The sequence below is a fragment of the Xyrauchen texanus genome, chromosome 16, assembly GCF_025860055.1.
Source record: "Xyrauchen texanus isolate HMW12.3.18 chromosome 16, RBS_HiC_50CHRs, whole genome shotgun sequence".
NCBI lineage: Eukaryota > Metazoa > Chordata > Actinopteri > Cypriniformes > Catostomidae > Xyrauchen > Xyrauchen texanus.
The window spans coordinates 10,449,828-10,475,171 of record NC_068291.1 but is presented as its reverse complement, the minus strand read 5'-3'; the positions used below and the strand labels follow the sequence as shown (position 1 = coordinate 10,475,171).

The 25,344-nt window shown below is 38.5% G+C and overlaps 1 protein-coding gene across 1 annotated transcript in view; it reads right to left on the bottom strand.

Moving 5' to 3' along the window:
- The window catches only part of LOC127657346 (zinc transporter ZIP9), a 33,614-nt gene that overhangs the window by 7,005 nt on the left and 1,265 nt on the right, over nucleotides 1-25,344 (bottom strand). Inside the window, exons 3-6 of the mRNA XM_052146090.1 lie at nucleotides 23,251-23,451; nucleotides 22,681-22,749; nucleotides 22,429-22,514; nucleotides 20,763-20,897 (exon numbers count right to left, since the gene is read on the bottom strand). Of these exons, the coding sequence (XP_052002050.1) occupies nucleotides 20,763-20,897; nucleotides 22,429-22,514; nucleotides 22,681-22,749; nucleotides 23,251-23,451 (491 nt within the window). The remainder of the gene's footprint in view (nucleotides 1-20,762; nucleotides 20,898-22,428; nucleotides 22,515-22,680; nucleotides 22,750-23,250; nucleotides 23,452-25,344) is intronic.

Below are 25,344 nucleotides of genomic sequence, written 5' to 3'. Positions count from 1 at the left end.
TGTTTGTTCAGTCGCTGTCTATCGTTGAATGTTGTTAGCCTGGTATGTGTTCCCTGCCCGTTTTCTCAGTCTTGTGTTTATTTCCCCATTGAGGGTTTTTCTTTGTGTTTATTCATTTATCTGTTCCAATAAAGTAAGCTTGCATTTAGACCCGCTCTCCTCGTCTGCCTTCGCTGCCTCCGTTCAGTAACATCAGGACTTAACTTTCTCTTTTGTTCTTGTGATTCCTACGAGAAAACACATTTTGGTACCTGGAGCAGTTAATAACAACACAGGCACAGCAGCTTCATCTTCCGTTTATCACAACAGGAGGCCTCTCTAGGTCAAGGAGATGGATTATATCTCTGTTTTATCTAGTTATTCACAAATCCGCTGACCTGTATCTCTCAATCATAATCCAGTATCTATGGAGTAAAGATGGGAAAATTAAGCTTTCTGAAGCAATGGGGCCTTCATTACAAATGTATTGAAATTGGGGTTGTTTATCAAAGTTGCTGTACAAGGTTCTATTTACTGCTATCTGGTGGTCAAAAAATAAAGCACAAATATTGGCTGTGGCAGCCAGTGGCTGACAACATTTTAAAGGAATACAATTTATTATCAATGCACTTATGACATTTTCGTCTTTTGCTAACTAAAGTGCTTATAAATGTTATAACAAAGTGAAGGCTCAAAGGCTTTATATATTTTACTGTGTTCTGTTAAAAAATAAAAACAATGTCTGAGAGTAAATGAATAACTGATCATTAACGTGTAGATTGGAAAATAAATATGCTTGTGGGATGGGCTGTAACATTTGATTAAAATTGGAGTGAAATGTATACGATATTGGGTTTAAACTTGTACTGGGATTTGCTTCTTTTGAACCAGATACTGAAGCAGTCATGTGGTTTTCAGACGAAAGAGGCTTTGGCCATCACATTCTCCACAATGATTGAAGCTGTGATACAGTACTTCAATGTATATACAATGCTTTAATAGCACAAAACTTTTTCAACTGTCGTCAGGCTTTGATTAACAAGATATGCAATGCGGTCATGCTCCATTGCAGTGTTATTATAGTTAACGAAAACTAAAATAAATCTAACTAAAATAATTTTCATTAACTAAAACAAAAACTGAAATTATTTGAAAAACTAAACTAAAATACCTTTTCTTAACTGTAAAACTAACTAAAATAAAAATGATCTCAGATACATGATAGTTTTAGGCAAAGGACACTTTTGGAAATTGTACATTTATTGGCACTTTTAATTATGATCAAGACACACATAACTTGACATTATACCTTTGAAGAAAGCTTAGGATGTTTTTCCCCAAAAACATTTTTAGACCCTCTTTTGACCAAATCACATAGGAACAATTAATCTCTAGAAATAACTACAAAGTATTTAGAATTATTTTTTTATATTTTGTAACATGTACAAACATGACAACTCAAACTTCTGTCATTTTCTATACCATAGCTTTTCCCACCGGTGGTCATTAAATGGGCTCTGCCACACAGACCAATGTAAAAATCATCCATTTAAAACCTCAAAACAGATAAAAAACGGAGAGAGAAATATATATATATATATATATATATATATATATCACACACACACATACACACACACACACACACACACACACACACACACACACACACAGTGCAGAAGTGTATATTATTATAGTTTTTATTTTATTTGATTCATTACCTGGCACCTTATTTTAATTCTATCTTTATTGTTATTTGTTACTATTTTATTATTATTATTAGTCTTGTCATTAACTGTTTTGTGTATTAATGCTTTGGCAATATTGTATGTAAACACAATCATGCCAATAAAGTACTTTTAAATTGAATTTGTTTTTTTTATTAAATTGAGAGAGGAGAGAAAGATATCTATCTACAGTCAGGTCCATAAATATTGGGACATCGACACCATTCTAATCTTTTTGGCTCTATACACAACCACAATGTATTTGAAATTAAACGAACAAGATGTGCTTTAACTGCAGACTTTCAGCTTTAATTTGAGGGTATTTACATCCAAATCAGGTGAACGGTGTAGGAATTACAACAGTTTGTATATGTGCCTCCCACTTTTTAAGGGACCAAAAGTAATGGGACAGATTAACAATCATATATCAAACTTTCACTTTTTAATACTTGGTTGCAAATCCTTTGCAGTCAATTACAGCCTGAAGTCTGGAATGCATAGACATCACCAGACGCTGGGTTTCATCCCTGGTGATGCTCTGCCAGGCCTCTACTGCAACTGTCTTCAGTTCCTGCTTGTTCTTGGGGCATTTTCCCTTCAGTTTTGTCTTCAGCATGTGAAATGCATGCTCAATCTGATTCAGGTCAGGTGATTGACTTGGCCATTGCATAACATTCCACTTCTTTCCCTTAAAAAACTCTTTGGTTGCTTTCGCAGTATGCTTCGGGTCATTGTCCATCTGTACTGTGAAGCACCGTCCAATGAGTTCTGAAGCATTTGGCTGAATAGGAGCAGATAATATTGCCTGAAACACTTCAGAATTCATCCTGCTGCTTTTGTCAGCAGTCACATCATCAATTGGCAGCCATACATGCCCACGCCATGACACTACCACCACCATGTTTCACTGATGAGGTGGTATGCTTTGTATCATGAGCAGTTCCTTTCCTTCTCCATACTCTTCTCTTCCCATCACTCTGGTACAAGTTGATCTTTGTCTCATCTGTCCATAGGATGTTGTTCCAGAACTGTGAAGGCTTTTTTAGATGTTGTTTGGCAAACTCTAATCTGGCCTTCCTGTTTTTGAGGCTCACCAATGGTTTACATCTTGTGGTGAACCCTCTGTATTCACTCTGGTGAAGTCTTCTCTTGATTGTTGACTTTGACACACATACACCTACCTCCTGGAGAGTGTTCTTGATCTGGCCAACTGTTGTGAAGGGTGTTTTCTTCACCAGGGAAAGAATTCTTCGGTCATCCACCACAGTTGCTTTCCGTGGTCTTCTGGGTCTTTTGGTGTTGCTGAGCTCACCGGTGCGTTCTTTCTTTTTAAGAATGTTACAAACAGTTGATTTGGCCACACCTAATGTTTTTGCTATCTCTCTCTAATGGGTTTGTTTTGATTTTTCAGCCTAATGATGGTTTGCTTCACTGATAGTGACAGCTCTTTGGATCTCATATTGAGAGTTGACAGCAACAGATTCCAAATGCAAATAGCACACTTGAAATGAACTCTGGACCTTTTATCTGCTCCTTGTAAATGGGACAATGAGGGAATACACACACACCTGGCCATGGAACAGCTGAGCAGCCAATTGTCCCATTACTTTTGGTCCCTTAAAAAGTGGGAGGCACATATACAAACTGTTGTAATTCCAACACCGTTCACCTGATTTGGATGTAAATACCCTCAAATTAAAGCTGAACGTCTGCAGTTAAAGCACATCTTGTTCGTTTCATTTCAAATCCATTGTGGTGGTGTATAGAGCCAAAAAGATTAGAATTGTGTCGATGTCCCAATATTTATGGACCTTACTGTACCTATATATATATACACAGTGCATTAGGTAAGTATTCACAGCTTTTACTTTTTCCACATTTTGTTATGTTACAGCCTTATTCCAAAATGGATTCAATTCATTATTTTCCTCAAAATTCTACAAACAATATCCCATAATGACAATGTGAAAAAAGTTTGAAAGTTTGTTTGAAATCTTTGCAACTTTATTAAAAATAAAAAAACGAAATAAAATCACATGTACATAAGTATTCACAGCCTTTGCTCAATACTTTGTTGAAGCACCTTTGGCACGAATTACAGCCTCAAGTCTTTTTGTGTATGATGCTACAAGCTTGGCACATCTATTTTTGGGCAGTTTCTCCCATTCTTCTTTGCAGGACCTCTCAAGCTTCATCAGGTTGGATGGGGAGCGTCGGTGCACAGCCATTTTCAGATCTCTCCAGAGATTTTCCAATCGGGTTCAAGTCTGGGCTCTGGCTGGGCCACTCAAGGACATTCACAGAGTTGGGGTCTCTTAGGGTCGTTGTCCTGTTGGAAGATGAACCTTCACCCAGTCTAAGGTCCAGAGCTCTGGAGCAGGTTTTCATCAAAGATGTCTCTGTACATTGCTGCATTCATCTTTCCATCGATCCTGACTAGTCTCCCAATTCCTGCATCTGAAAAACATCCCCAAAGCATGATGCTGCCACCACCATGCTTTACTGTAGGGATGTTATTGGCCAGGTGATGGTTTCCTCCAGACATGATGCTTGCCATTCAGGCCAAAGAGATCAATCTTTGTTTCATCAGACCAGAGAATTTTGTTTCTCATGGTCGGAGAGTCCTTCAGGTGCCTTTTGGCAAACTCTGGGCTGTCATGTGCCTTTTACTGAGGAGTGGCTTCCGTCTGGCCACTCTACCATACAGGTCTGATTGGTGGAGTGCTGCAGAGATGGTTGTTCTTCTGGACGTTTCTCCTCTCTCCACAGAGAAATGCTGGAGCTCTATCAGTGACCATTGGGTTCTTAGTCACCTCCCTGACTAAGGCCCTTCTCCCCCGATCGCTCAGTTTGGCCGGGCGGTCAGCTTTAGGAAGAATCCCGGTGATTCCAAACTACTTCCATTTACAGATGATGGAGGCCACTGTCCTCATTGGGACCTTCAATGCTGCAGAAATGTTTCTGTACCCTTCCCCAGATCTGTGCCTCGATACAATCCTGTCTCGGAGGTCTACAGACAATTCCTTGGACTTCATGCCTTGGTTTGTGCTCTGACATGCACTGTTAACTGTGGGACCTTATATATACAGGTGTGTGCCTTTCCAAATCATGTCCAATCAAATGAATTCACCATAGGTGGACTCCAATCAAGTTGTAGAAACATCTTAAGGATGATCAGTGGAAATAGGATGCACCTGAGCTCAATTTTGAGTGTCATGGCAAAGGCTGTGAATACTTATGTACATGTAACTGTTTTTTATTTGTAATAAATTTGATTGAAAGATTTCAATCAAACTTCTTTCAAGTTGTCATTATGGGGTATTGTTTGTTGAATTTTGAAGAAAATAATGAATTGAATACATTTTGGAATAAGGCTGTAACATAACAAAATGTGGAAAAAGTGAAGCGCTGTGAATACTTTCCTGATGCACTGTGTAGGTAGGTAAGATTAGGGGGAGTCTGTTTGTTCAGTCGCTGTCTATCGTTGAATGTTGTTAGCCTGGTATGTGTTCCCTGCCCGTTTTCTCAGTCTTGTGTTTATTTCCCCATTGAGGGTTTTTCTTTGTGTTTATTCATTTATCTGTTCCAATAAAGTAAGCTTGCATTTAGACCCGCTCTCCTCGTCTGCCTTCGCTGCCTCCGTTCGTAACATCAGGACTTAACTTTCTCTTTTGTTCTTGTGATTCCTGCGAGAAAACACATTTTGGTACCTGGAGCAGTTAATAACAACACAGGCACAGCAGCTGCATCTTCCGTTTATCACAACAGGAGGCCTCTCTAGGTCAAGGAGATGGATTATATCTCTGTTTTATCTAGTTATTCACAAATCCGCTGACCTGTATCTCTCAATCATAATCCAGTATCTATGGAGTAAAGATGGGAAAATTAAGCTTTCTGAAGCAATGGGGCCTTCATTACAAATGTATTGAAATTGGGGTTGTTTATCAAAGTTGCTGTACAAGGTTCTACTTACTGCTATCTGGTGGTCAAAAAATAAAGCACAAATATTGGCTGTGGCCGCCAGTGGCTGACAACATTTTAAAGGAATACAATTTATTATCAATGCACTTATGACATTTTCGTCTTTTGCTAACTAAAGTGCTTATAAATGTTATAACAAAGTGAAGGCTCAAAGGCTTTATATATTTTACTGTGTTCTGTTAAAAAATAAAAACAATGTCTGAGAGTAAATGAATAACTGATCATTAACGTGTAGATTGGAAAATAAATATGCTTGTGGGATGGGCTGTAACATTTGATTAAAATTGGAGTGAAATGTATACGATATTGGGTTTAAACTTGTACTGGGATTTGCTTCTTTTGAACCAGATACTGAAGCAGTCATGTGGTTTTCAGACGAAAGAGGCTTTGGCCATCACATTCTCCACAATGATTGAAGCTGTGATACAGTACTTCAATGTATATACAATGCTTTAATAGCACAAAACTTTTTCAACTGTCGTCAGGCTTTGATTAACAAGATATGCAATGAGGTCATGCTCCATTGCAGTGTTATTATAGTTAATCGAAAACTAAAATAAATCTAACTAAAATAATTTTCATTAACTAAAACAAAAACTGAAATTATTTGAAAAACTAAACTAAAATACCTTTTCTTAACTGTAAAACTAACTAAAATAAAAATGATCTCAGATACATGATAGTTTTAGGCAAAGGACACTTTTGGAAATTGTACATTTATTGGCACTTTTAATTATGATCAAGACACACATAACTTGACATTATACCTTTGAAGAAAGCTTAGGATGTTTTTCCCCAAAAACATTTTTAGACCCTCTTTTGACCAAATCACATAGGAACAATTAATCTCTAGAAATAACTACAAAGTATTTAGAATTATTTTTTTATATTTTGTAACATGTACAAACATGACAACTCAAACTTCTGTCATTTTCTATACCATAGCTTTTCCCACCGATGGTCATTAAATGGGCTCTGCCACACAGACCAATGTAAAAATCATCCATTTAAAACCTCAAAACAGATAAAAAACGGGAGAGAGAAAATATATATATATATATATATATATATATACACACACACACACACACACACACACACACACACACACACACACACACACACACAGTGCAGAAGTGTATATTATTATAGTTTTTATTTTATTTGATTCATTACCTGGCACCTTATTTTAATTCTATCTTTATTGTTATTTGTTACTATTTTATTATTATTATTAGTCTTGTCATTAACTGTTTTGTGTATTAATGCTTTGGCAATATTGTATGTAAACACAATCATGCCAATAAAGTACTTTTAAATTGAATTTGTTTTTTTTATTAAATTGAGAGAGGAGAGAAAGATATCTATCTACAGTCAGGTCCATAAATATTGGGACATCGACACCATTCTAATCTTTTTGGCTCTATACACAACCACAATGTATTTGAAATTAAACGAACAAGATGTGCTTTAACTGCAGACTTTCAGCTTTAATTTGAGGGTATTTACATCCAAATCAGGTGAACGGTGTAGGAATTACAACAGTTTGTATATGTGCCTCCCACTTTTTAAGGGACCAAAAGTAATGGGACAGATTAACAATCATATATCAAACTTTCACTTTTTAATACTTGGTTGCAAATCCTTTGCAGTCAATTACAGCCTGAAGTCTGGAATGCATAGACATCACCAGACGCTGGGTTTCATCCCTGGTGATGCTCTGCCAGGCCTCTACTGCAACTGTCTTCAGTTCCTGCTTGTTCTTGGGGCATTTTCCCTTCAGTTTTGTCTTCAGCAAGTGAAATGCATGCTCAATCGGATTCAGGTCAGGTGATTGACTTGGCCATTGCATAACATTCCACTTCTTTCCCTTAAAAACTCTTTGGTTGCTTTCGCAGTATGCTTCGGGTCATTGTCCATCTGTACTGTGAAGCACCGTCCAATGAGTTCTGAAGCATTTGGCTGAATAGGAGCAGATAATATTGCCTGAAACACTTCAGAATTCATCCTGCTGCTTTTGTCAGCAGTCACATCATCAATTGGCAGCCATACATGCCCACGCCATGACACTACCACCACCATGTTTCACTGATGAGGTGGTATGCTTTGGATCATGAGCAGTTCCTTCTCCGTACTCTTCTCTTCCCATCACTCTGGTACAAGTTGATCTTTGTCTCATCTGTCCATAGGATGTTGTTCCAGAACTGTGAAGGCTTTTTAGATGTTGTTTGGCAAACTCTAATCTGGCCTTCCTGTTTTTGAGGCTCACCAATGGTTTACATCTTGTGGTGAACCCTCTGTATTCACTCTGGTGAAGTCTTCTCTTGATTGTTGACTTTGACACACATACACCTACCTCCTGGAGAGTGTTCTTGATCTGGCCAACTGTTGTGAAGGGTGTTTTCTTCACCAGGGAAAGAATTCTTCGGTCATCCACCACAGTTGCTTTCCGTGGTCTTCTGGGTCTTTTGGTGTTGCTGAGCTCACCGGTGCGTTCTTTCTTTTTAAGAATGTTACAAACAGTTGATTTGGCCACACCTAATGTTTTTGCTATCTCTCTCTAATGGGTTTGTTTTGATTTTTCAGCCTAATGATGGTTTGCTTCACTGATAGTGACAGCTCTTTGGATCTCATATTGAGAGTTGACAGCAACAGATTCCAAATGCAAATAGCACACTTGAAATGAACTCTGGACCTTTTATCTGCTCCTTGTAAATGGGATAATGAGGGAATAACACACACCTGGCCATGGAACAGCTGAGCAGCCAATTGTCCCATTACTTTTGGTCCCTTAAAAAGTGGGAGGCACATATACAAACTGTTGTAATTCCTACACCGTTCACCTGATTTGGATGTAAATACCCTCAAATTAAAGCTGAAAGTCTGCAGTTAAAGCACATCTTGTTCGTTTCATTTCAAATCCATTGTGGTGGTGTATAGAGCCAAAAAGATTAGAATTGTGTCGATGTCCCAATATTTATGGACCTTACTGTACCTATATATATATACACAGTGCATTAGGTAAGTATTCACAGCGCTTTACTTTTTCCACATTTTGTTATGTTACAGCCTTATTCAAAAATGGATTCAATTCATTATTTTCCTCAAAATTCTACAAACAATATCCCATAATGACAATGTGAAAAAAGTTTGAAAGTTTGTTTGAAATCTTTGCAACTTTATTAAAAATAAAAAAACGAAATAAAATCACATGTACATAAGTATTCACAGCCTTTGCTCAATACTTTGTTGAAGCACCTTTGGCACGAATTACAGCCTCAAGTATTTTTATGTATGATGCTACAAGCTTGGCACATCTATTTTTGGTCAGTTTCTCCCATTCTTCTTTGCAGGACCTCTCAAGCTCCATCAAGTTGGATGGGGAGCGTCGGTGCACAGCCATTTTCAGATCTCTCCAGAGATTTTCCAATCGGGTTCAAGTCTGGGCTCTGGCTGGGCCACTCAAGGACATTCACAGAGTTGGGGTCTCTTAGGGTCGTTGTCCTGTTGGAAGATGAACCTTCACCCAGTCTAAGGTCCAGAGCGCTCTGGAGCAGGTTTTCATCAAAGATGTCTCTGTACATTGCTGCATTCATCTTTCCATCGATCCTGACTAGTCTCCCAATTCCTGCATCTGAAAAACATCCCCAAAGCATGATGCTGCCACCACCATGCTTTACTGTAGGGATGTTATTGGCCAGGTGATGGTTTCCTCCAGACATGATGCTTGCCATTCAGGCCAAAGAGATCAATCTTTGTTTCATCAGACCAGAGAATTTTGTTTCTCATGGTCGGAGAGTCCTTCAGGTGCCTTTTGGCAAACTCTGGGCTGTCATGTGCCTTTTACTGAGGAGTGGCTTCCGTCTGGCCACTCTACCATACAGGTCTGATTGGTGGAGTGCTGCAGAGATGGTTGTTCTTCTGGACGTTTCTCCTCTCTCCACAGAGAAATGCTGGAGCTCTATCAGTGACCATTGGGTTCTTAGTCACCTCCTGACTAAGGCCCTTCTCCCCGATCGCTCAGTTTGGCCGGGCGGTCAGCTTTAGGAAGAATCCCGGTGATTCCAAACTACTTCCATTTACAGATGATGGAGGCCACTGTCCTCATTGGGACCTTCAATGCTGCAGAAATGTTTCTGTACCCTTCCCCAGATCTGTGCCTCGATACAATCCTGTCTCGGAGGTCTACAGACAATTCCTTGGACTTCATGCCTTGGTTTGTGCTCTGACATGCACTGTTAACTGTGGGACCTTATATATACAGGTGTGTGCCTTTCCAAATCATGTCCAATCAAATGAATTCACCATAGGTGGACTCCAATCAAGTTGTAGAAACATCTTAAGGATGATCAGTGGAAATAGGATGCACCTGAGCTCAATTTTGAGTGTCATGGCAAAGGCTGTGAATACTTATGTACATGTAACTGTTTTTTATTTGTAATAAATTTGATTGAAAGATTTCAATCAAACTTCTTTCAAGTTGTCATTATGGGGTATTGTTTGTTGAATTTTGAAGAAAATAATGAATTGAATACATTTTGGAATAAGGCTGTAACATAACAAAATGTGGAAAAAGTGAAGCGCTGTGAATACTTTCCTGATGCACTGTGTAGGTAGGTAAGATTAGGGGAGTCTGTTTGTTCAGTCGCTGTCTATCGTTGAATGTTGTTAGCCTGGTATGTGTTCCCTGCCCGTTTTCTCAGTCTTGTGTTTATTTCCCCATTGAGGGTTTTTCTTTGTGTTTATTCATTTATCTGTTCCAATAAAGTAAGCTTGCATTTAGACCCGCTCTCCTCGTCTGCCTTCGCTGCCTCCGTTCGTAACATCAGGACTTAACTTTCTCTTTTGTTCTTGTGATTCCTGCGAGAAAACACATTTTGGTACCTGGAGCAGTTAATAACAACACAGGCACAGCAGCTTCATCTTCCGTTTATCACAACAGGAGGCCTCTCTAGGTCAAGGAGATGGATTATATCTCTGTTTTATCTAGTTATTCACAAATCCGCTGACCTGTATCTCTCAATCATAATCCAGTATCTATGGAGTAAAGATGGGAAAATTAAGCTTTCTGAAGCAATGGGGCCTTCATTACAAATGTATTGAAATTGGGGTTGTTTATCAAAGTTGCTGTACAAGGTTCTATTTACTGCTATCTGGTGGTCAAAAAATAAAGCACAAATATTGGCTGTGGCAGCCAGTGGCTGACAACATTTTAAAGGAATACAATTTATTATCAATGCACTTATGACATTTTCAGTCTTTTGCTAACTAAAGTGCTTATAAATGTTATAACAAAGTGAAGGCTCAAAGGCTTTATATATTTTACTGTGTTCTGTTAAAAAATAAAAACAATGTCTGAGAGTAAATGAATAACTGATTATTAACGTGTAGATTAGAAAATAAATATGCTTGTGGGATGGGCTGTAACATTTGATTAAAATTGGAGTGAAATGTATACGATATTGGGTTTAAACTTGTACTGGGATTTGCTTCTTTTGAACCAGATACTGAAGCAGTCATGTGGTTTTCAGACGAAAGAGGCTTTGGCCATCACATTCTCCACAATGATTGAAGCTGTGATACAGTACTTCAATGTATACAATGCTTTAATAGCACAAAACTTTTTCAACTGTCGTCAGGCTTTGATTAACAAGATATGCAATGAGGTCATGCTCCATTGCAGTGTTATTATAGTTAACGAAAACTAAAATAAATCTAACTAAAATAATTTTCATTAACTAAAACAAAAACTGAAATTATTTGAAAAACTAAACTAAAATACCTTTTCTTAACTGTAAAACTAACTAAAATAAAAATGATCTCAGATACATGATAGTTTTAGGCAAAGGACACTTTTGGAAATTGTACATTTATTGGCACTTTTAATTATGATCAAGACACACATAACTTGACATTATACCTTTGAAGAAAGCTTAGGATGTTTTTCCCCAAAAACATTTTTAGACCCTCTTTTGACCAAATCCCATAGGAACAATTAATCTCTAGAAATAACTACAAAGTATTTAGAATTATTTTTTTATATTTTGTAACATGTACAAACATGACAACTCAAACTTCTGTCATTTTCTATACCATAGCTTTTCCCACCGGTGGTCATTAAATGAGCTCTGCCACACAGACCAATGTAAAAATCATCCATTTAAAACCTCAAAACAGATAAAAAATGGGAGAGAGAAATATATATATATATATATATATATATATATATATATATATATATATTTATCTATATATATATATATATATATATACACATATATATATATATATATATACACATATATATATATATATATATACACATATATATATATATATATATACACATATATATATATATATATATATACACATATATATATATATATATATATATATATATATATATATATATACACATATATATATATATATATATATACATATATATATATATATATATATATATATATATATATACACATATATATATATATATATATATACATATATACACATATATATATATATATATATATATATATATATACACATATATATATATATATATATATACATATATACACATATATATATATATATATATATACATATATATATATATATATATATATATATATATATATATATATATATATATATACACACACACACACACACACACACACACACACAGTGCAGAAGTGTATATTATTATAGTTTTTATTTTATTTGATTCATTACCTGGCACCTTATTTTAATTCTATCTTTATTGTTATTTGTTACTATTTTATTATTATTATTAGTCTTGTCATTAACTGTTTTGTGTATTAATGCTTTGGCAATATTGTATGTAAACACAATCATGCCAATAAAGTACTTTTAAATTGAATTTGTTTTTTTATTAAATTGAGAGAGAGAGAAAGATATCTATCTACAGTCAGGTCCATAAATATTGGGACATCGACACCATTCTAATCTTTTTGGCTCTATACACCACCACAATGTATTTGAAATTAAACGAACAAGATGTGCTTTAACTGCAGACTTTCAGCTTTAATTTGAGGGTATTTACATCCAAATCAGGTGAACGGTGTAGGAATTACAACAGTTTGTATATGTGCCTCCCACTTTTAAGGGACCAAAAGTAATGGGACAGATTAACAATCATATATCAAACTTTCACTTTTTAATACTTGGTTGCAAATCCTTTGCAGTCAATTACAGCCTGAAGTCTGGAATGCATAGACATCACCAGACGCTGGGTTTCATCCCTGGTGATGCTCTGCCAGGCCTCTACTGCAACTGTCTTCAGTTCCTGCTTGTTCTTGGGGCATTTTCCCTTCAGTTTTGTCTTCAGCAAGTGAAATGCATGCTCAATCTGATTCAGGTCAGGTGATTGACATGGCCATTGCATAACATTCCACTTCTTTCCCTTAAAAAACTCTTTGGTTGCTTTCGCAGTATGCTTCGGGTCATTGTCCATCTGTACTGTGAAGCACCGTCCAATGAGTTCTGAAGCATTTGGCTGAATAGGAGCAGATAATATTGCCTGAAACACTTCAGAATTCATCCTGCTGCTTTTGTCAGCAGTCACATCATCAATTGGCAGCCATACATGCCCACGCCATGACACTACCACCACCATGTTTCACTAATGAGGTGGTATGCTTTGGATCATGAGCAGTTCCTTCTCCGTACTCTTCTCTTCCCATCACTCTGGTACAAGTTGATCTTTGTCTCATCTGTCCATAGGATGTTGTTCCAGAACTGTGAAGGCTTTTTTAGATGTTGTTTGGCAAACTCTAATCTGGCCTTCCTGTTTTTGAGGCTCACCAATGGTTTACATCTTGTGGTGAACCCTCTGTATTCACTCTGGTGAAGACTTCTCTTGATTGTTGACTTTGACACACATACACCTACCTCCTGGAGAGTGTTCTTGATCTGGCCAACTGTTGTGAAGGGTGTTTTCTTCACCAGGGAAAGAATTCTTCGGTCATCCACCACAGTTGCTTTCCGTGGTCTTCCGGGTCTTTTGGTGTTGCTGAGCTCACCGGTGCGTTCTTTCTTTTTAAGAATGTTACAAACAGTTGATTTGGCCACACCTAATGTTTTTGCTATCTCTCTCTAATGGGTTTGTTTTGATTTTTCAGCCTAATGATGGTTTGCTTCACTGATAGTGACAGCTCTTTGGATCTCATATTGAGAGTTGACAGCAACAGATTCCAAATGCAAATAGCACACTTGAAATGAACTCTGGACCTTTTATCTGCTCCTTGTAAATGGGACAATGAGGGAATAACACACACACCTGGCCATGGAACAGCTGAGCAGCCAATTGTCCCATTACTTTTGGTCCCTTAAAAAGTGGGAGGCACATATACAAACTGTTGTAATTCCAACACCGTTCACCTGATTTGGATGTAAATACCCTCAAATTAAGCTGAACGTCTGCAGTTAAAGCACATCTTGTTCGTTTCATTTCAAATCCATTGTGGTGGTGTATAGAGCCAAAAAGATTAGAATTGTGTCGATGTCCCAATATTTATGGACCTTACTGTACCTATATATATACACAGTGCATTAGGTAAGTATTCACAGCGCTTTACTTTTTCCACATTTTGTTATGTTACAGCCTTATTCCAAAATGGATTCAATTCATTATTTTCCTCAAAATTCTACAAACAATATCCCATAATGACAATGTGAAAAAAGTTTGAAAGTTTGTTTGAAATCTTTGCAACTTTATTAAAAATAAAAAAACAAAATAAAATCACATGTACATAAGTATTCACAGCCTTTGCTCAATACTTTGTTGAAGCACCTTTGGCACGAATTACAGCCTCAAGTATTTTTATGTATGATGCTACAAGCTTGGCACATCTATTTTTGGGCAGTTTCTCCCATTCTTCTTTGCAGGACCTCTCAAGCTCCATCAAGTTGGATGGGGAGCGTCGGTGCACAGCCATTTTCAGATCTCTCCAGAGATTTTCCAATCGGGTTCAAGTCTGGGCTCTGGCAGGGCCACTCAAGGACATTCACAGAGTTGGGGTCTCTTAGGGTCGTTGTCCTGTTGGAAGATGAACCTTCACCCAGTCTAAGGTCCAGAGCGCTCTGGAGCAGGTTTTCATCAAAGATGTCTCTGTACATTGCTGCATTCATCTTTCCCTCGATCCTGACTAGTCTCCCAATTCCTGCATCTGAAAAACATCCCCAAAGCATGATGCTGCCACCACCATGCTTTACTGTAGGGATGTTATTGGCCAGGTGATGGTTTCCTCCAGACATGACGATTGCCATTCAGGCCAAAGAGATCAATCTTTGTTTCATCAGACCAGAGAATTTTGTTTCTCATGGTCGGAGAGTCCTTCAGGTGCCTTTTGGCAAACTCCGGGCTGTCATGTGCCTTTTACTGAGGAGTGGCTTCCGTCTGGCCACTCTACCATACAGGTCTGATTGGTGGAGTGCTGCAGAGATGGTTGTTCTTCTGGACGTTTCTCCTCTCTCCACAGAGAAATGCTGGAGCTCTATCAGTGACCATTGGGTTCTTAGTCACCTCCCTGACTAAGGCCCTTCTCCCCCGATCGCTCAGTTTGGCCGGGCGGTCAGCTTTAGGAAGAGTCCCGGTGATTCCAAACTACTTCCATTTACAGATGATGGAGGCCACTGTCCTCATTGGGACCTTCAATGCTGCAGAAATGTTTCTGTACCCTTCCCCAGATCTTGTGCCTCGATACAATCCTGTCTCGGAGGTCTACAGACAATTCCTTGGACTTCATGCCTTGGTTTGTGCTCTGACATGCACTGTTAACTGTGGGACCTTATATATACAGGTGTGTGCCTTTCCAAATCATGTCCAATCAAATGAATTCACCATAGGTGGACTCCAATCAAGTTGTAGAAACATCTTAAGGATGATCAGTGGAAATAGGATGCACCTGAGCTCAATTTTGAGTGTCATGGCAAAGGCTGTGAATACTTATGTACATGTAACTGTTTTTTATTTGTAATAAATTTGATTGAAAGATTTCAATCAAACTTCTTTCAAGTTGTCATTATGGGGTATTGTTTGTTGAATTTTGAAGAAAATAATGAATTGAATACATTTTGGAATAAGGCTGTAACATAACAAAATGTGGAAAAAGTGAAGCTGTGAATACTTTCCTGATGCACTGTAGTAGGTAGGTAAGATGGAGAGAGAGAGAGAGAGAGAGAGAGAGAGAGAGAGAATTTTGCCCAAAAATGACAATTCTCTTATTATTTACTCACCTTCATGCCATCCCATATGTGTATAACTTACTTTCTTCTGCTGAACACAAGTGAAGATATAGAAATATCTCAGCACTGTAGGTCCATACAACATGAGTCAACTGGGTCCAAAGCTTTGAAGCTCTAAAAAGCACATAAAGGCAACATAAAGTAATCCTTAAGTGGTTTAATTCATGTCTTCTGAAGAAATCTGATCAGTTTTGAGTGAGAACAGACTAAAACGTAACTCCTTTTACACTATAAATCTTGCAATAGTAGTCTACGTGAAAGCTCGCCAACGAGACTTGCAGTAAAAAAGGAATCATGTGCTTTTTGGAGCTTCAAGGTTTTGTATCATGATGACTTGCATTGTATGGAACTACAGAGTTGAGATATTCTTCAAGAAATCTTCCTTTGTGTTCTGCAGGAGAAAGTAAGTCAGACACATCTGGGATGGCATAAAAGTGAGTAAATTATAAGAGAATTTTCATCTCTTTAATTGTTTAGTTCCCAAAGATTAGTTAAGAAATTATTTATAATATCTAAGGAAATGTATATGGATACAATAGAGATTAAGTTTAAATGTCCTTTGTCACTTTACCCATATACACCTTATGTTATAAAATTGGCAACATTTACAATCCAAATTAAACTTGATAATAGAAATAGATGGAGGAAACAGCACGACTAGCCTGAGTAATGATGTTACACATTTTTATATGATACGAGTAAATGCTTCTGCTTTGGGAGCCATGAAAAATACAAAAATAAAAACAAACTAAACTGAACCTGAAATAACAAAAACTAAACTAAAACTCATTTGGAATGACAGATTGATTAAAAATAGAAACAAAAACTAACTAAAAAATCCAAAACTATAACAACACTGCTCCTATGACATTGCCACACTGAATGATGTCTCTGGAATGATTCCACAGTGATTTACACTTAACCAAAGTTGTTTTCTCGAGATCACTACTTGAGTTAAGATCAGAAAATTAAATTGTGATCCCGAGAAAACAAGACAGAAATAAAAGTGATAAACCATGGACAAAACGGACTTCTGTAGGTTATATTGCATTGTAAAATCCAGCTTATAATATTTCAAACGAAACCCATTTTGTGTTGGTCAAGCAAGTAGTTATTTTTTTAATTTGATGGGGCTTTTTATTTTTAGTAGAATGGAGCATCAATTAATGCCAATTATTTAGGTGACTCAACAGCATGCCTAAAGTATACGACTAATAGGAAGCCAATCAGAACACAATGGGTAATTTCAGAATCTAGGGCACGGTCAAAGTTTGAAACAATTTTTTTTGGATGACATTAAATATTCCAGACTGTTACAGAGAAACTCACTTGTGTCCCACTAGTAAAATCTCAGTATCTAATAATGTCTATGCTGTCTAAAGTAACACAATTTTCTGTGTTAACAGTTGGAGAGCCAGAGGTGAGTAATTTCCCTGCTGCTGCCTCAGCTGTTCCCATGGCGATAGGACGCCTACAGGCAAATCTGGAAAACATGACAGGGGCCTCCATGCTTGTTACGTAACCCTGGTGATATGTCTAAAGTTATTGCTGTAAGAAGCTACATTGAGGTCTTCTTTAACAATTCTTTTTGTGGGTAATTAGAAGATATTAAACTGGGGGGAAAAAACATTGGTTTTACTTAGCTCGTAAAAATACCAAAAATTGACAAACATGCAAATATGTAGGTTTTTGTTTTCTAGACAAAAAAAAATTTAGCATGTTTCAAAGCTACATGTTTAATTTGTATCACATGTGATTACAAAATAATAATTTTGGGTGAACTGTAATACATTGGGTTAGGGGTCATAAAGTATCGCTTTGAGAGGCTTTTACCTTTTTTTTTTTACATATTAAGTTGTAGTGTTTGATTTGATCTTTAAAAAGTGTACTTTAAATTAATTTTTGTTTCATTTGCTGATATAACAAGGGTGTTACATACTGATACATATCAGGGTACATTCATCACACAAAAGCTTTTCATTAACAAGTTTTGGCCCCACTGTATATTAGGTGTTTTTCACTACTATGTACTTATACAATGTACTTATTATGTACATGCATGTTGTTGAATTGAACATTTAAAGTACCTGAATTTAATTACATTTGTAGTTACACTGTTAACTTTACTTCTAACTCTAATCCAACCCCTAACACCAGGCCTAACACTAACCTTATTCTTAAACCTATCTGTACAAGGGCTCCAGACTAAAAAAATGACCAAGGAGCCATTGGCTCCTAAACTGAAACATTAAGGAGCCAAATGGCTGCTTTTAGTTGCCAAATCACAGAATTGCTCGATTTAGATTGCTGTTCAGAAACACAATAGAAAGCAGAAGAAAAGGAATAGTTGATAACCCATTAATCTAAGGTTTAATAAATACAGTATATAGTTGAGAAGATAAGATTGCTTTCCCTTTTGTCTCAAATGTTCGCACCCATGTCAAAATGTATACAAATATAAAATATTAGTTTTTATTTAATACTGCTCTTCACAATCTACATTACAGATAATTACATAAAGTATAATATGTATATACACTCACCTAAAGGATTATTAGGAACACCTGTTCAGTTTCTCATTAATACAATTATCTAATCAACCAATCACATGGCAGTTGCTTCAATGCATTTAGGGGTATGGTCCTGGTCAAAACAATCTCCTGAACTCCAAACTGAATGTCAGAATGGGAAAGAAAGGTGATTTAAGCAATTTTGAGCGTGGAATGGTTGTTGGTGCCAGACGGGCCGGTCTGAGTATTTCACAATCTGCTCAGTTACTGGGATTTTCACGCACAACCATTTCTAGGGTTTACAAAGAATGGTGTGAAAAGGGAAAAACATCCAGTATGCGGCAGTCCTGTGGGCGAAAATGCCTTGTTGATGCTAGAGGTCAGAGGAGAATGGGCCGACTGATTCAAGCTGATAGAAGAGCAACTTTGCCTGAAATAACCACTCGTTACAACCGAGTTATGCAACAAAGCATTTGTGAAGCCACAAAACGCACAACCTTGAGGTGGATGGGCTACAACAGCAGAAGACCCCACCGGGTACCACTCATCTCCACTACAAATAGGAAAAAAGAGGCTACAATTTGCAAGAGCTCACCAAAATTGGACAGTTGAAGACTGGAAAAATGTTGCCTGGTCTGTTGAGTCTCGATTTCTGTTGAGACATTCAGATGGTAGAGTCAGAATTTGGCGTAAACAGAATGAGAACATGGATCCATCATGCCTTGTTACCACTGTGCAGGCTGGTGGTGGTGGTGTAATGGTGTGGGGGATGTTTTCTTGGCACACTTTAGGCCCCTTAGTGCCAATTGGGCATCGTTTAAATGCCACAGCCTACCTGAGCATTGTTTCTGACCATGTCCATCCCTTTATGGCCACCATGTACCCATCCTCTGATGGCTACTTCCAGCAGGATAATGCACCATGTCACAAAGCTCAAATCATTTCAAACTGGTTTCTTGAACATGACAATGAGTTCACTGTACTAAAATGGCCCCCACAGTCACCAGATCTCAACCCAATAGAGCATCTTTGGGATGTGGTGGAACGGGAGCTTCGTGCCCTGGATGTGCATCCCACAAATCTCCATCAACTGCAAGATGCTATCCTATCAATATGGGCCAACTTTTCTAAAGAATGCTTTCAGCACCTTGTTGAATCTATGCCACGTAGAATTAAGGCAGTTCTGAAGGCGAAAGGGGGTCAAACACAGTATTAGTATGGTGTTCCTAATAATCCTTAAGGTGAGTGTAGTAGTTTGTTATCTTTTGTTTTCTCCCCAATTTAAAATGCCCAATTCCCAATGCGCTCCAAGTCCTCGTGGTGGCGTAGTGACTCACCTCAATGTGGTGGAGGACGAATCTCAGTTGCCTCCGCGTCTGAGACCGTCAATCCACACTTATTATGTGGCTTGTTGAGCGTGTTACCGCGGAGACATGTGGAGGCTTCACGCTATTCCCAACGGCACCCACGCACAACTCACCACGTGCCCCACCAAGAACCACATTATAGTGACCACGAGGAGGTTACCCCATGTGACTCTACCCTCCCTAGCAACCGGGCCAATTTGGTTGCTTAGGAGACCCTGGATTCGAACCCGATGACTCCAGGGGTGGTAGTCAGTCACAGTCTCTCTCTCTCTCTCTCTCTCTCACTCACTCACTCACTCACTTTACAACAGTGCCTTAGTCTTTTACTGTTACCTCATGGCCCAGACTCAGAGACTACAAGAGTGCAAATTGAATGAAATCCCAGATGCAGTTTATTGTGCTAATTCAATCCCAATCAATAATTACCAGGAGAAAAAAAAAAAAAAGTGGTACACAATGCAGGACTTTTAATTGTAAAGAAGCCAGAAATACACATGGGACTCTTATTTTAAGATGTCTGCACTCCCAGTTGTGAGCCCACTGATGGCTGATTTGCTGAGAAAGTGAATTTGATTCAAACTGCTAACCTAAGCTCCTGAGTTCAAACACTCAGTTCTTTTCGGGTGATTCATGAAAAAGTTCCGGTTTAAAAGAATAATTTGGTGCAACTCTCTAGCGATGGCTTTGTTGTTGCATGTGGTGCAGAGAGCTCGTCACCACAACAGAACGGGAGAAAAACGCCTTGAGACATACTGGTGCGCGCTCTATAAATGTATTCAATAACTTGCAAGATCATATCTGATGAAACTGCATATGAATAAACACAACCCGACTGTCGCCAATGGTGACTAGGTTTTAAATTATAGTTGCAAAAAATTATATTTTATTATATATAAAATCTATTTTATTCTTGAACATACCTGACTGAGTCCTACATAGGTGAGCATGGCCAAAACAGGAGCTGCCAGGGCAAAGACTAACAGATGTTTCCGGATGCGGTTTCTTTCTAAACCTGCATGCATGAGAAAAGACACGAGTCCAAATGCAGCAGGAGCCTGAAATACAAGAAACGTTAACATAGCAAACCAGACAAAACACTAAAGTAATTCTCTGTAAATTATTGGAAATGGTAAGAAACACTTAAATAAACTTATACAAAGCACAAATAAATTAAAATAAACAAGGCAAAGGGTATTCCTGTATTGATTAAGGACCAATTGGAATCCAAAAGTAAAAGGTAATAAATGTACTATGAAGGAAATAAAATACATTTTAGATGGGAAATGTATAACTTCCAACTTTTGAAAACTTACATTGATGAGCCAAAACATTATGACAAATCACAGGTGACGTGAATAACGTTGATCATGCTCTAACTAGGCCACATGTCAAGATCTGGGTAGAATAGAAGGTAAGCAAACAATCAGTTCTCATAGTCAATGTGTTGAATGCATGAAAAATGAGCAGGAGTAAAGACCTGAGTGACTTTGACAAGGGCCAAATTGTTATGGCCAGATGACTGGGTCAGAGCATCTGTAAAACGGCAAGGCTTGTGGGGTGCTCCCAGTCAGCAGTGGTGAGTACCTACCGACAGGTCCGAGGAGGAATAAACCACAAACCGGCGACAAGGAGTTGGGCGCCCAATGCTCCTCGATGCATGATGGCAACACATGCTATCCCGTCTGGGCTGAACAGACAGAGGGACTTCTAAGACGGTTATGGGAGGAATGCGTAACAACACACAGTGCATCGCACCCTACTGCGTATGGGGCTCCATAGTCGTAGACCAGTCAGAGTGCACATGATGAGGAACTGGACCTTGGAGCAGTGGAAGAAAGTCACCTGGTCCGATTTTCTTTTAAATCACGTGGACTGTTGTTTACATGTGCTGTTTACCTGGGGAAATTATGGCACCAGGATGCACTGTGGGACTCTAGAGAGTGTGATGCTCTGGGAAATGTTCTGCTGGGAAACACGGAGTCATGTGGACGTCAATTTAACACGTGAGACCTACCTAAACATAGTTTCAGACCAGGTACACCCCTTTATGGCAATGACATTCCTTGATGACAGTAGCCTATTTCAGCAGGATAATGCCCCCTGCCACACTGCACACATTGCTCAGCAATGTTTTTGAGGAAACATGAAGAGTTCAAGGTGTTGCCCTGGCCTCCAAATTCCCCAGATCTCAATACGATTGAGCATCTGTGGGATGTGCTTGACCAAAAAGTCTGATCCACGGTGGATCCACCTCGCAACTTACAGAACTTGAAGGATCTGCTGCTAATGTCTTAGTGCCAGATACCACTAGACAACTTCAGGGGTCTCGTAGAGTCCATGCCTCGGTGAGTCGGCGCTGTTTTGGTGGCACGTGGAGGACCAACAGCATATTAGGCAGGTGGTCATAATATTTTGGCTCATCGGTGTATTTGAAAACCTCAAACTGTCAGAAAATCAGACACTTAAAAAAACAGTGAAGCAAAAACTTCCTGTTTAACTAATAAACATTTTAGGACAGTATTGGGAATTGTCTAGGGCTTCAACAGTAAAAGGATGGTTGGGCTAATCTTGATTTAGGATGACTACCTTATGCAACATGATGGCCACAAACACAATGAGCTGGACACTTGTCTGAGAGGTTGATGCAGCAGCTCCAAGAGCAACTCCATCAGCTAGAGACAGGGAAGGAATCAGACATTTCTCCGAAAAATTAAACATACAATGGCTTATAGAACATAACAACATTGAGGCTCTTAATGCTAACTCAAAATGTTTCATGCAAAGATAGTTGTTCCTGTCCTCCAACATGCCCTAGTTTTCTTCTTTTTTTTTTTTTACCTGCAGCATGGACAACCAATCCAAGTGTTGTGGTGAACTTGGAGCTAGCAGCTCTCGCTGCCTCTGGATCTAAAAATGTAGAGAGAACAGATTCAGCAACTAAACACAGTCCATTCCTGTTTGTCACGCAACACTTAAGCCTAGTTTAAACATGACGAATCTGCTTGTTCGTATGGGTTCGAGCATAGAACGTGATGTCATCACGGATGTCACCAAGTCTTTACAAGGCTACATTTAGTGCGGACATATGCATGCCAATTCTTGTAACTTTCTGCGCAGTTTGAGGGCAATACTTCAATCACACTGGACAAAATCGAGGAATGGGGCAGGACAGATGTGCCTATCCTTTTGGGCCAGGGTAAAACTACTGCTAATAATGTTAAAAGAACAATATTCTCACTGTGAAATAATCTGTTGCAGCTTCTTGGTTCTTGATTAGAAAGACAAGCCTATTTATCCACTACCTTTTGTACACTGAATACAAAGTATAAGTTACTTATATGAAAGTATATACAAGGCTTTAGAGATGCACTGTTTAAAATGTCAGTACTACAAGACAAGCACACTGACCATCACTGTTGTGCATGTGAGAACTGCCGATTTGATCCACCAGCAGCATGAAGACAAAGCCCAGAACCAGAGAGACTCCAATATATGCATGGAGCTGATCGTGACCATGGCCATGTTCACCGCTGGGCCCCACCACTCCTTCTACAACCTTTGGCTCAGAAACTTCTGTTTCCACCTGCCCGTGGCCATGATGGTGCCCACCTATACCAAAACAGAAGAGCACAGCTTTGAAAATCACAAGTCAAAGCATTTCTACACATAAATATATCCAATCAGATTTGGATTTAAGCAAGGATAACTCAACCCAAACTTTAAGCTTGAAAAACTATGATGCACTTTGTTAGTGTTTAGATATACAGTGTCCCCACAAATTATTTGGATACTTACTTAAAATAGCACAAGCACATTTTTTATCAAAATATTTCACAAAAAGAAGCTTGTTAGTATTGAAATAATACAACTGATATTCTGTTCAAAGACCCTGTTTACACCAAGTATTCAGATGGATTTCGTGTGATCTGATCACATGTGGTCAGTGCTAAATACAGGTGTAATCTGGGTCTAAAACATTTTGTGATCGGATAACAAAAAACAGACACGGGTTGTCAAAAATGTATATGAGGTGTAAACGTATTTGAGGTGTAAACAGAGAAACACTGGAGCTCAGTCAGAGTGACCATCTCATCACCTCCCTGACTAAGGCCCTTCTCCCCCAGTCGCTCAGTTTGGCCAGGTGGCCAGCTCTAGGAAGAGTCCTGGTGGTTCCAAACGAATTTCATTTACGGATGATGGAGGCCACTGTGCTCATTGGGACCTTCAATGCTGCAGACATTTTTTGTACCCTTCCCCCAGATCTGTGCCTCGATACAATCCCGTCTCGGAGGTCTACAGACAATTTCTTGGACTTCATGGCTTGGTTTGTGCTCTGACATGCACTGTTAACTGCAGAACCTTATATAGACGTGTGTGCCTTTCCATATCATGTCCAATCAACTGAATGTACCATAGGTGAGCTCCAATCAAGTTGTAGAAACATCTGAATGATGATCAGTGGAAACAGGATGCACCTGAACTCAATTTTGAGTGTCATGGCAAAGGTGTGAATACTTATGAATGTGTTTTTTTTTTTTTTTAAATAAATTTGCCAAGATTTCAATCAAACTTATTTCACGTTGTCATTATGGGGTATTGTTTGTACAATTTTGAGGAAAATAATGAATTGAATCCATTTTGGAATAAGGCTTGTAACATAACAAAATGTGGAAAAAATGAAGCGCTGTGAATACTTTCTGGATTCACTGTACTTTGCGATCTACATCACCTGAAGCTTTTTGGAAGGGTTAGAGTGCATCTGGACTGTGATCTGTGTAATTCTTCCTCTCCTCAGTCAGGCGTGAACTGCAGTTATATCATTATAGTTTCATGTGACGTTAAATGAGATCAAATGACTGTTCGACAACGAAAATTTTTGTTGACAATTGTTTTATTGTCGCTGTTGTCGATAGCGTTGACTAATCATTTCAGCCCCAAGGATGGAGCAGTTACAAATGCTGGACACGACAAAAAACATGAGTTTATTCTGTTTGAACCACTTCGACTGTTGTGGTCCTTGATGGTTCTGTAGTCACTTTTTAAAAAATGTATATTTTCCCTACACTGTTGGTAGGTCCAATGGTAGCAGTGTGCAGCCAAAAGCTGAGACACTTCCTGAAAGACTTTTACGTTTCATTTGTCGAAACAAGAGGAAAGTATGCACCTCGTGTACTGACCCCGGCATGGTTTTGTGCACAGCCATTTCTTTTTTTCAATTCAAAAGTCAGATGAACAAATGATATTGATATCGCTGTTGCTAATTTTAAAACTAGCGGGTTGATGTCCAGTGTCGCAAACCCAGTGACAGCGGTAGTGACGATTCTCTGACCAATCAGTGATCTGCAGTGTTTTGACATAACATTTAGTCTCGGCTCGCTTGGAACCTCGACCGAGGTGGTACTAAAAAAAACATCCACAGTGGAAAACCCCCAAAAAGCGAGCAGAGTCCACAGTGGCCCTCCAGGAGCAGGGTTCCCCACCCCTGCTTTAAAGCGACACGAC